The 13484-nt window shown below is 41.9% G+C and overlaps 1 protein-coding gene across 9 annotated transcripts in view; it reads right to left on the bottom strand.

Annotated features, from left to right (window-relative positions):
- MCF2L (MCF.2 cell line derived transforming sequence like) overlaps positions 1-13484 on the bottom strand; it is a 176850-nt gene that overhangs the window by 110795 nt on the left and 52571 nt on the right. Inside the window, exon 1 of one of the 9 annotated variants that reach the window (XM_069970785.1) lies at positions 4691-5295. The exons of 7 other annotated variants lie outside the window; for them this stretch is intronic. In XM_069970785.1, the coding sequence (XP_069826886.1) occupies positions 4691-4841 (151 nt within the window). In that variant the 5' untranslated portion in view covers positions 4842-5295. Of the gene's footprint in view, positions 1-20; positions 101-4690; positions 5296-13484 lie in introns of those variants that run through there. One more of the 9 variants, XM_069970787.1, reaches the window with a different exon arrangement.

The raw sequence follows: 13484 nt of genomic DNA, 5'->3' as shown, positions 1-13484 counted from the left end.
CCACTATAATTTGTACTTACGCTGCACAGAACAATCTAGGGTTATGCACATCTCAGACAGCCAGTGATATCTTTCCATCTCCTCAGTTGTGATCCTTACGTGATCCATTATGTCTCCAGTGTCATGCTTGATCCAAGATCCTTCTGCATTTTGTGCCTTCTTTCCCACACACAGCTTTCTATACCAATAAGGCAAACACGCACCGCTTTGTCATGTGAACTTTGTACCTCAAACAGAACAGGTCGAAACCATCTGTCTTCTGAAATTCACTTTTTGCTCCAGCAACTTTGTATCTTACAGTAATTATCCTGTAAGTAGCCTTTCCCGCCCCTCTATTATTTACTTACAGTAGGTGTGTGCCGTGAAAAGCTATTGAAGCATCGGATCTCAGGGCAGAACAGGTGGAAAGCTCACTACTGTACAGTCGTTTCCTATAAGATATGAGCAGCAAGTTTACATCTTAAACCTGTTTGACAAGCCTCCTAACCTGTCTTGGTCAGATGTCAACCCTATATAGCAGAGGAGACTGTCTATGTCCGCACACTGCACAGCAGAATCCTCTATGGATGAAGATTTAGAGAATGAGAAATTGGCTGAACATATTGTAAAGAGGTGTTCTGCCCTATACATGCAGGATTTGTATTACAGCAAGTACACTAAGAATAATGGGTGAATACTGTATGTAGTCCTTTTAAAATGATACTTTGATTCAGATTCTGAATCATGTTTTAGACTCCTCCAATCTTTATGATTATCTTTACATTAATGGGTATATAATAGGACATATCTAAAGGTCAAAGTTCATGATATACAGTATAAACTCAGAACATTTAAGTAGGTACTGTTTTGTATCTGATATTTTTGATACAGGAGTGAAAAGCAGAGCAGGAACATAGAAAAGATCGTGGTTAGAGATGAACTGGAGCACGCTTGAGTCCAATCGTTCGGCATTTGAATACCAGTGGTTGAAGAAGTTGGATGTAGCCCTAGGGAGTTATGGAAAACATGGATACAGCCTTATGGCTGCATCCAACTTCTTCAGCCACCCATATTCAAATGTCAAATAACTGGACTTCAGCATGCTTGAGCTGTAATCATGGTGTATTACACAGGTGCTATTGCAGCGGTAACTTGCCTAAGGGCACCACTCTCTGGCATAGTATTATGGGGCCCAATGGGGCACTTTCCTTTTGATGTTATTACTTTGTCAGCATTACTATTTGGCCTACATGTCTTCATTGCCTCTATGGTGGGAAATGCGACACCATTTTGTCGCTACTGTCTGGCCACAATGTGGGGACTTCTCAGATTGTAGGGAACTTTAAAACTACTTTAGGGTACGTTCACACGTATCGGATCCGCCGCAAGACCCGCTGCGGATCCTTGCCCTGTACGCCCTATGGGCATACAAATTCACGTTAACCCCCTGGCCGCTGGAGCCTATACGTCACCTGGTCCCCGCTCCAGCTTGCTTCGGGGGTTCCGGGCACGTCCCGCTCGGCCAATCAGTGCGCTGCTCCACCGCAGCGCACTGATTGGCTGAGCGGGACGTGAAGACACCAGGAGCCCCGAAGCAAGACGGAGCGGGAACCAGGTGAAGTATAGGCTCCAGCGGCCGGGGGGTTAACGGGGCGGGCTGCGGTCAAACTCACAGCGGGATGTGCATCCTGCTGCGAGTTTGTCTGCCCATAGACTGTACAAGGCAGGGATCCGCAGAGGATCTCGCTGCGAAGTGAGAAATCCGCTGCGGATCCGGTACGTGTAAAGTACCCTTAATGAGCTATTAAAGGGAAATTAACTGTTGGTTGCGAAAATTCTTACCTGCTATGTTCTCATAGTGCTGGGGACACTGAGACCACCCTCAATGCACAGATCCGCCACACTGAAGGGACTCTCCTTATAAATATTTATCAGATGCTCATCACTGCAGAATGCTGCTTCAATATTCATGAGGGGGAAGCTAGCGGGCAGGCGAGATCAGTGCACTGAGGGTGGTAGTTCTGTCTGCAGTGCACTAAACCACCTAATTTACATATTAATTAAACAGAAGATTTGACTATGGAGCTGAGGATGAAGGTAAGAAAATTCTCTCCAATTTCAGTGCCCTGTGTCCAGATAGTGCCTTGAGGTCCCGAGCCCATTTTTGAAATCTGACTATAACCTATCCTAGAAAATGGCAAGAGTCTGCAGCACACCGGAGTAAAGGTGAATAGTGTTTATTCCATCAACAGGTACAGGATACCTTGTGGCTCCTACCTTGCTCTATAACCTATCCTAGCAATTCTGAGACTGTTTTCTCATGACATATTGTACTTTAGGTTAGTGGTAAATTATGGCAGACATGTGAAAAATGCTCACATTTACATTCTACGGTCACCATGCGGGTTTATTTATGTGATAATTTTAATGGCATAGTCATTACGCACGTGGCAATACTAAACATGTGTACTTTTTTTATGTTTTTTTTTCCACATTAATTATTGCATTGGGGGCTATTTTGTGTGTTTTGAACTTTATTTATATTTTTATTTGTGTGTGTTGTTTTTACTTTCTCACCATGAGGACTTCACTATAGGGATTGCCTGATGACAGGCGATTACAGTGCAGTACTGATCTGCATTGCACTGTAACCTGCCTGTCATAGGCATTGCTTGAGACTTAGCCTTAGGACTGAGCCTCATGAGCTTCCATAGCTATGACACAGGAGGCCTCAGGGAAGCAGGGATGCAGGATGGCATGGGCGCAGCTCCTGTGCCTGTTTCATTCCAAGACCTAAGTGTACATCCTCGAGTGTAAAAAGTTACAGCTATGCCCTCAGTCCTAAAGGTGAAACTTTTGCCACTGACAGTGTACAGATAGTAGGCAAAAAAACACATTATCCAGAGAGTCTACAGTACAGTATATTGGTGTCCATGCTGTAAAGACTTGCCTTGACTAGGTTTACATCACATTAGTAGTCTCAATTTAAAGTATACACAGAGAAAAGCTCCTAACATATATGTTTAATAGAGACCATGATGAACACCATTCAAAATAATCCATCACCTACAGGCTGTTATAGCATTTGTAATATATGTTAAATCAGCCATAGATTTTTATGGTATCCATAAAATGCCCATGATATTTAAATCTAATGGATTCTTTTAAGGGAAGCCACACAGTGGCATCCAACAACCATAGGCTACCATGTGCACGAACAAAACAAAAAATATATATAGTACAGCTACACATTGACCTATGAGAAGAAAAGGACAGGTCTTCTGGCCTACTTTGAGCCAGTGCAACATGTATGTCAGGAGTTTTGTCAATGTAAACACTAAACTAAAATAAGTTTAAATTAAAGCGACTCTGTACCCACAATCTGCCCCCCCCCCCCCAAACCGCTTGTACCTTCGGATAGCTGCTTTTAATCCAAGATCTGTACTGGGGTTCCTTTCGGCAGGTGATGCAGTTATTGTCCCAAAGAACAACTTTTAAACTTGCAGTCCTGTGTCCAACGGCCGTGGCCTAGTATGTGTGCCCTAACTTTGCACCACCCCTCCGTCCCTCCTTATCATTAGGAATGCCACTGCCAGGATATTTCCTATTCCTTTCGCAGTGAAGACTGCACAGGTGCATCAACCATCCAGCCCATGTGCAGTATTCACACAGCTGATGAATAGTAGAAAATCTGCCTGGGGCATTCCTGATGATGAGGAGGGCAGGAAGGAGGGATGGAGAGGTTGTGCCAGCCTAATGCATAGTCATTATAGGCCACGGCAGTTTGGCACACGGCTGCAAGTGTAAAAGTAGATTTTTAGGACAATAACTGCATCACCTGCTGAACAGACCCCATGACAGATCTTGGATTAAAAGCAACTATCCAAAAGGTACAAGCGGTTTGTACCACTTGTACAAAATAAGTTTCTGAAACAATGAAGAATAAAGGGTGGAAACTATTTGAGACTATGACTACAAAGACTTTCCTATAAATATACAATCCATTTTCACCGATTTCATTTTGATTGATTTGTTCAATTTTTGAATAAGTCAGAATGGTAGATGGAATCAGTCTAATAATACGTCCAGCACATGTTCCTAAATCCTCAAAGGAAAGCAAAATGGAACTTATTGCTGTTCTGATTTCAGCCCTTCTGTTTTTCACATACTTCCTAAATACTGGACATGGATCCAAATACTTTTATAACTTTCGGTTGAATTCAACATATTTTAAGACTTGTCATTAAGTGGTCTACCAGGCAAAGACTGAGCCTTCCTTTGTGACTATATGTCAACGGTTTGCTATCACAATACTGTCACCCAAAGCTTTTTCACAATTCTATAGTGTAAGGTCATAAGTGGCCTTTCTCTGTACTGTTGTAAAATCTGATACCTGTACATCACTAGATACAGAAGCATCCTAATGATATGCATTTCCAACAATACAATAAATCTAATCGCATCTAACAGTAGCTTTCGGTCACAGAGCCTAAAGCCAAACACTAATAAGTACTGTAAAAATGACAAAATACAATATGTCAATTACTCTGCAGTGTAAGGATTGTATTCTACTAACATTACCATGGTACTGACAATACAATACCAAGTTGACATCTGGTAGCCAAGTACACAAACTTTGATGTAAGGTTAAAGGTACACATCCACAAATATTAAGGATTCCTGGAGATGAACAATGAAAGTATTAGCTCACCAGAAGTTGCTTGACTGGAGTTCATTCTCCCCCCTCTCCTAGGAAGTAAGCGGCGCATTGTAAAAGACACACTGCGATGGAATTGCGTGACCCTGGATGAGAACCTAGGGCCATGGCCTTCGGTCTTCTCTCTTAATCTATGCAACGACATGAGTGGTTCTTGGATTACAAGGTCATGTTATCACAAAGTAAAAGGATGAATGTCTTCCCTAGTATAGAAGTAAACCAATTTGATGTTCTGTAAAAAATTAAAAAAAAAAATAATAATTTCCACTGTTGAGTATACAGGTGAACTCCTCTTAAGATATCAAATCTCCTGTGCAACAGAAGTGACTTTAAGTGGTTTCATCTTCATTAACTTAATACATAAAATCCAATGAGAAAAGGATGCAGAATATTTTCTTCAGCTTTTTGCAATCATCGCAGTCCCAATAAAAAAGCAAGCTTCTAAGTGTCTTCCTGTGCATAGATGTGTAGGTTCCGTATTCAGAGAACTTCATGCACAAAGCGAGCAGTCAGAAGTCCAATACTCATCACACTCCCTTTTGTGTCATACCATGGTTTCTATCCTATTACTGGAGGCTATGACACACTCCAAAACATCTCAATGGGGAGATAAAACCACTTATTCTGCAAATAAATAATCCCGGAAGAAAGAAAAGCTGCTGCTAAACTTCCACATGTATTTTGCAAGATGCAGTAGGACGACAGCAGGGGAGAACGTAAATGTAAAAAAAAAAAAAGTTCCCAAAGAGCTTCCAGAAAACAGCAACGCCTGGAAGGAAGGGAGGGAAATGATTCTCTGTGTTCTTAAACATCACAATGAAGACTACTGCTGCCTTGGTTTGTTTTAAGAAAGACAAAAGGGGGAAAATGATTGTTTCAGATTTTTTTTTGGCAAGAGCAGCTATTTCCACCGTTCTGTGCAGCCTTGCCCTCCACAATGAGGGGTCTAAGTAACCTCACACCACCAAGAGAATGAGGCTGTAACCTGGCCGGGTGCATGAACTGGTTAACAGGTCTTCATTGAAGACACCTGCCTAATCCCTAGAGAGCTTATTACGAATGACACTCCATTTCCTAGGTGACATGGTTACAGAAATAGACTGTTTATCACATTAGCTGGCAGTGGAAAAAGATGGCAATCATTAAAAGAAAACTGTGATCAAGCCATATATATGTTATTTCACATATGTGTAAATGTGTAAGGATGTTCTTGCTAACAGCACCATACGTTTCATACATTTCCTATGTACAGTTATATGTGTACTGCTGAAGCTAAATATTCAGGCTCACTGCCAAGAAAAAAAAAAAACAGGAGACATGTTTCTAATGTACTCAGAATGCAGCTCAATGCAGAGGCCTGGATGACCCAGAAAGCCCTTTATAGAAAGACATTCCTCAGAACTGATGTCATGGCTGGTAAGATAAATACACCATTTACCTTGCATTTTTAACGCTATAAATTACACCCTGAACTACTCTGAACCAAAGGCGTACTCAGAAATTTTACTTGGAGGGGAAGTCTGAGGTCACATAGACTGATAAGTTAAGCTTTCTATCTAATGTATTAGACTGGTTTTGGGTGCAAATAAAAAGGATGCCAGCAATTTCATTATCACATTTATAGGCTAGCTTTTATTTCCATGTAATATGTCAGGCCAGGCTCATGGTGACAGTTTGAGTGAGTCTAGTCGTCTAGTCTGGGGTATTCTACTGGTAGTTCCTGGGTGAGTTCCTGAGAAGACCAGCACATAAGACAGGGTTCCTGAAGGAGTCCTTTCCACGGATTGGTCCTGTGGCCAGCGGCTGAGTGAACTAAGACTGTAAGCCAAAGGGATAAACTACTGCTTGCCCAGTCCTAAGGAAAGGTATGGTGGTGGGCTCTCCCCAGTTGTGCAAGTCTGCAGCAGATCAGCAGCAGATCCGCAGCAGATTGGATCTAAATAACTGAACACAGCATCAAATCTGCTGCGGATCCGGTGTGTGTGAAGGCACCCTTAAAGGAAATCTGTCAGCCCCCTACCTAGCCCCCTACCTAGTAAGGAACTGACTCATTCCTTTTACAAGATCAGGTAAAGAAAAAAAAAGAAAAAAAGAAAAAGCTCACAGCTGTAATTAATGGTCCGACAGAGGATAATATTTCTACAGCACAACAAACCACAGCAGCTCATCTATCTAATAAAGAGGTTTTTCTACCTAAATGGAGAATTTACAGCCACTTGGAATCTCTTCCGAGGTTCATCGCACCATCAGTGTCTAAACGTTGTGAGCTCATTCTGCAGAATAAGGTCAATATTTCATAATCACAGCTATTTACTTAGGTATAAGAAGATGGGTAGGGGGCAAGAATACAAAAAAAAGTTAAGTTATTGAGTGGTCTCCTGACATCCATATCCTAGAATATAAGGTTATAAGTCTTCTGCCCCCGCACATCAACAAGCAATTTCATTAATTATAATCTGATGTTGCAAAAACAGGATGGCGGGTAAAGTGGATTTACTTGGTTGAAAGCATAATAAATACTAATGGTGTGTATACACAGAGGGAGATTTATCTGACAGATTTTTGCAGCCAAAGCCAGGAATGGATTAGAACAGAGGAAAAATTTCAGTCTGTTCTCTGTTTATAGTCTGTTCCTGGCCTTAGCATTAATAATCTGTCATTTGTGTTAACTCCTGATCTGCTCTTTATATTAGGACACAATCCCCACACTCAGGAGAAGTTAAGAAAGTGAAGAAAAACTGCTGGCTGACAAGGATGAGTGAAGAAACTGTAATTAACAGAAAATATGATAAATGGGCACTAGCTGTAAGTGCCTGGCATGTTACTCGGGAAAACTATTGGTTATCAGACAGAAGTATGTTTCCATAGGCATGTATACCGTGGTCATAATTTTTTATATATATAATATATAGTGGTGCCCTGGATTATGTGCATTATTCATTCCGGGACTTTGCTTGTAATCCGAACCGCTCTTAAACCAAAGCAAATTTTCCCATAAGAAATCACTGAAATGCAGACAATTGGTTCCACACCCCAAAAATAATGAATTTTTATTCTGAATAACATGTAGAACAGGTGAAACAAACAATGATAAACAGCTGAATATGTGATATTATAAGTTACTGTACAGTATAACAATCAGCATGTGGAGTATAATGTATAGTAAGGGCATAAACCTGAAAACACTGCAGCAGTTTGTAGATACAGGATAGAGCTGCAGATCCTCATAATGCAGTAGCGTAGTACAACAGGCTAGAATAGAGAAGCAGGGCTGTCAAAGGTCTGGGTGGTCACATGACAGCAATGGGAAAGGGGCGTGTGCTCAGCATGGACCAATCAGGACGTGAGAATCACAGGAGCTGTGCAGGAGGACAGTGACAGAAACTCCTGTATATAGCACTGTGAATGGCTGAGTGTGAGTGCAGGCACATTATAGCAGCAGTGTGTATAGCTGAGTGTGAGTGCAGGCACTTTATAGCAGGAATGGAGAGGATTAGAAACACAAGGAATGACAGAGACTGCAGGACAGATGTGGGCGCAGTATAGCAGCACTCTCTGTCTGGGGAGAGAGGGGTTACAGATAAGAACAGATTACCTCCACAGTCCTCTCCCCTGATGCAAGCACCAGCCTGAAGTGGATCTGCTATGATTTGGAAGGTGAGGGAGACTTCCTGGGTCAGAGTACAGTGCTGTAGACCACACTATGCAGACCATGCACCTCCCCTGCTCACCCTCCTACCCAGTACAGGAAACTCTTAAACCAAGTCACAATTTTGAAAAACTGTGAGCTCTTCATGCAAAATGCTCTCAATACAAGTTACTCTTAAACCAAGGCACTACTGTATTTATATTAGAACATGCCTTAGATATGATTTACCTGATTGACAACACAGAGAAGCATGCATTCAAAGAGTGTATTCCTCCTGCCAATTAGGGAAGCGCAGTAAGCATGCCTATGTGATCAGGAGTGAAAATACAGATACAATAAACAGCTATAAATCCCAATCTAAAATCAAGAGTTCAGAGGAAACTTTCATCTCTGCTGTTTAAAGCGAATGTACCATTTTGCTTGCTAAAAATTTTTTTATACTACCTGGTCGATGCTGGCGCTTAGATCCCGGTGGTGTGGTCTGCACCAGTTTCTCGTTCTGCAATTTAGCCCGCTCTATGCAATGGATGTGGGTCAACATACATCTGGGATATCTCCTCCCCTGGATTACAATCCTCCATCAGAATCATGTCTGGCGGCGTCAACAAGGGGAGGGGATATTAGTGAATAGAGGGAGCTGGGCCCACCTCTAGTGCATAGAGCAGACTGGCGCAGATGGCAGGAACCGGGCGGCGATTTGAAAATGGCTACCGGGATCTACAAAAAAGTGTTTTCAGTAAATGAAGTGGTACATTTGCTTTAAAGCTGGGTTCACATCAAGATTGCAATTCTTCTGAGTAAGCTGTTGAAAGGACAGCCTGTTTGGCGAACTGCTGAGAGCAAGCTTGCAGGCTGCTCACCCTCTATTCAGTTGTGTTAGCATTCTTACAACTCTGATACAATTAAAAAGCTGGATGCTGTCAGGAACAAGGGCTCGCTTTGCTCTCTGTCCTGCCACTAGATACCACTTCTGTCATGTGGGACAGTACTATTAGCTCTGCCTGCCCATAGAAGATGTACAGAGGAAGGACTAAGGGACTATTAAATATAGATCCCAAAGCATTAAATAATAAAAACATATTTGGTATCATCATAACCATATAAACCTGAACAATAAATGTATAAGATCAATTACGATGTTTGGTATAGGTCATAAAATAATAAACAAAACTGCACTCAAACTGCTTTTTTATGCATGTTTGAAAAAATAAAAATGAATATACACTAAATGGCAAAATATATTTTAAAATAAATGTTACATATAAAGTACAACTCATTCTACAAAAAAAGCTGAAGAAAAACAGACCAGATTCCTTCAGCTCACGTTAAAAGATATTTCTTTTTATTTCTCAATTCATTAAAAAAGTAGCCAACCTTCTCCACAATTTTGCTCTACAAAAAAAGCTGCTTGACTTCAAAGAGGAAAAATAATAAAAATTGTTCAGGTCTTCAAACCCAAAACTGACTAGTGGTGACTGCTTAGGCTTATTTCGATGTAAATCCATAGTATACAAACAAAACGTAAAATAAATACTCCCTTGTGGCCTCACTCTTCTGTGCACAAAAGTAGAAAAATTATGCATTTATTACATCAATAATACAATCTGTCTTACATATTATATCAAGTGGAATGCGTACAATAATAAATGCCCACCTATCAAAATGACGACTGGGCCCATGAAGAGGAATCCCAGCTCAAGTTGCCAATGGGTGGCAGAACCTCAGACTCTTTTCAGCACCACATTTGCTGTATATGATGGTAAAGCTCCTGGCACATACAGCAAATGTATTCCCAATCACTTAACAGAGGACAGAAAAGTATCCTTTTGGCCTCTGGTTGGGTGGTGTTTAGAGGGGTCTGTGTTTTTCTGATGGATGAAATAGCTCTAAACTTCACTAATTCATAGAGCAGAATCCTGTAAATAATTCTGTTCTACATGGTATACATATTTTTAACAAATGAGTCTATATACGACTGATGCTACTACAAAGTATAATCCGTCATGGCTTTACAGAAGAGGTAAACTTTTAGAGTCCACTGACATTTATATCCATCAGACACCACAAACAATAGTGTGAAACGAGGTGGTTAGATTATGTTCACATTTCCATTTGTGGTGCTCCACCAGCAGTTTTGTTTCTTATTCAGGATCTAAGTGGACAAAAAATTACTGCATGCAGTTAAGTCAACATGATTTTTCAGGAGTCTGTCTGAATCAGTGCCTGTTATTGAATGGACTGCTTGGCCCTGTTCTGTGGAGCCAAACACTGAACAGAGTGTCGGCCCTCCTCACCACAATAGATTCTGTATGGGCCCCCATCTTTTAATAGGGGGAGTACATAGAAGAGAACATCTTACAAAACTTGTAGTTCTAAGGGCTAATGCTCACATCCGCAGAATTCAGTCTGTGCTCAAACTGTGTTCTGTGGACTGGCCCTCGAGCTCCCAGCATCATTAATTATGATGTCTGGAGCTCTGGTACTGTTTAAAAATTCCCACTAATGTACTGACACAGCAGTGTGGCAATTTTTCCCCTTTGCCAGTCCTTCCCTCTGTGCCTATCCTCCCCTATCTGTGCCAGCCTTCCTTGTTGGCCACAGTAAGCAGCTCGTGGCCTCTGGTGTCCATGGCTACCATTGGGGCCGGCAGTGCAAAGAGGGACCAAGACACAACCAAAGACACATCCCTAACAGCACCCACAACCTAAGACCTAACCACACCCAAACACTTCTCCCACAATAATAGGGCAGCACAACACTGATTTTCTTACAGCATTTTCTTCCCTCTATGCCAGTCCTCCCCTCTCTGTGCCAGTCTTCCTCTCTGCCAGCCCTCCGTAAGCAGCCAGGACACAGGAGGCCTAAGGCCTAGCGCCGATGGTGAACAGAGGTAGAATTCTCCCTCTGCACGTGCTGACTGCAGCATTTATAGAGTTACCTGTCAGCATCAGAGCGCGACTCCAGTGCTGACAATTGCGGTGGGCCCCACTGACTGTGTCATCCAAGACTGTTAATTAATGTTGTTACGGCTATATTAATTATTACAGTGCAGCATTGGGGGGGGGGGGGTCACTAACAGCCAGGGTCAGTCTGTGCTGGGTGTTCCAGTGGCAGGCTAGTGTGGCTCCCCGTACAACAACACAAGGCCAACTCCCAGCAACTCCCACTAAGTTAAACCAACATCAGTATTCACTTTCAGACACTATGTGGGATTTTCATATACATTGGCAAAGAGTACTTGGCTTTAAAGACACCACAACATCTTCAGGGACCACCAAGACACCAGATAGCATTATCATTGACTTGATCATCTTAAATATCATACACCTTTTTCCTTGACTTAGTAGACATGTAGGAATCCCATACAAACCTACTGCATGACAACCACAACCCTTCTCACACACGTTGACCCAGTGTAGGGATAGGCATCCTGCATAGGAATGCCCACACTGAGGATTGACATAGTGGTCAGGCAGGATGTCACAGGATTCACTATTTTTCAATACCCTTTCCACTTGTAAGTAAATTACAATAAATAAAAACTAAGTTTGACTATACTTGGTGTTGTACTGCAATTTCTCTCTGTAGGTTTAAATAGGCTTCATTCGAGAGGTAAGAACATTCAGTCTGCTTGTCTGATGTGCCTCAGTGGTTATTCATCGTGTCTCAGGTAACAGATATGCAGCGATCGAAGAATGTATATTCATATAACTGCTTTCAAACATTTGTGGTGGTTTGTTTAGCGGGTTGTGATGTATACCCTGTCTATGGAGATGTTTCATGCCTACAGCAGAGTTGTGATCGGGCCATAGTAACAGTGGATGATCCGTGAGAGTTATCCACAGGTCCACAAAGCATACTAATCTGATGACTACACTAAACAACTGTCCTTTTGACCTTGTAATAAATGACACATGCCACATATACTTAACCTAGTTCTTTATACCACAACTGAGTGACATAATTGTGTTTCATACCTGCATTGTTAAAAGCTAGGTTTTAACATGCATAGTGTCCTATTGGAGTTCTTCTTCCTTAGTTTAATTTGCGAATGTTCTACTGTAGATGCATTTTCTACAATTAGAAACCCAAGGCCAGTGTTTTACTTGGAAGACCAACAGAAAAAATCTGTAATCACAGTAAAGAATTCACCTAGCTGAGAGGAATATGGAGCGCAGCACATCCAAGAGTGTGGGCACCAGATGGAACACTGGTTGGAGAAGCAGTCCTCCAACCTCTGCCTTGAAACTGGAACAATGTGGATCTCAGGACTTGAAGACGACCCCCTCAGCATGGACAGGCTGGTTCCCTCAGGTGGTAGACGCACCTCTGGTGTGCTTAGCAAGGCATGCTAAATGATGACACTGGCTCTGTATACTGCAGGGTCAGCATACACAGGAACACTGGAACTACACTAGGCAACTACTGAGCACATGGCAATCTCCACCCTTTTTATTCTACAGGGAGAGGGCTCCCATTGGTATAGAAGAGCCTTCGGTAACCTGAGACTGAGGGATTGGACCGAACAGATGGGAAGACTTCGAGCACGTCTGTGATAGGCTCGTAGGCAGGTGAGGATGCTGACAAACCACCACTCAAACAGGTGGCAAAGGCAAAAATGTGCAATCATGTACACAGTTATTCCTTAATGTCTTGCAACATGTGCTTGTTGTAAGTGAATAGAACATATATAAATACACAGACAAATGCAGTTTACATACTCTTCATCCACAGGACACCCTCAAGTCTGGGGTTGGCAAAGTCTCCAAAAGCTCTCTTACACAGGTCAATCATCAGGCTTTTAAGTATGCTTAGGAACACTCATTTATGATAAGTGGCACATGTAAAAAGGCCAGCGATCAGCCAACAAATGAGTTGCCATTTAAATTATCGCTATCGATACAGATGACGTGTGGCTGACAGTGGTGAATTAAGTGGGCCATCTGACTGATCAGGCCTTGTGACAGCTCGGCAAATGCTTGCTGATCACTGAGACTGGCGCTCTTCATCTACAGCTCATTGACCATCCTAAAGCCTTTTGACCATTAGAACATAAAACTAAGTAGGGTTTCAATTTAATTTTTATGTATTCTAAATTTGTTTTTCTGAATCTAAAATTAAAATACTGTAAAGAACATG

The sequence above is a fragment of the Dendropsophus ebraccatus genome, chromosome 5, assembly GCF_027789765.1.
Source record: "Dendropsophus ebraccatus isolate aDenEbr1 chromosome 5, aDenEbr1.pat, whole genome shotgun sequence".
NCBI classification, from domain to species: Eukaryota; Metazoa; Chordata; class Amphibia; order Anura; family Hylidae; genus Dendropsophus; species Dendropsophus ebraccatus.
Note: the sequence above shows the minus strand (reverse complement) of the source record. Positions and strands in the feature narration are given on the sequence as shown.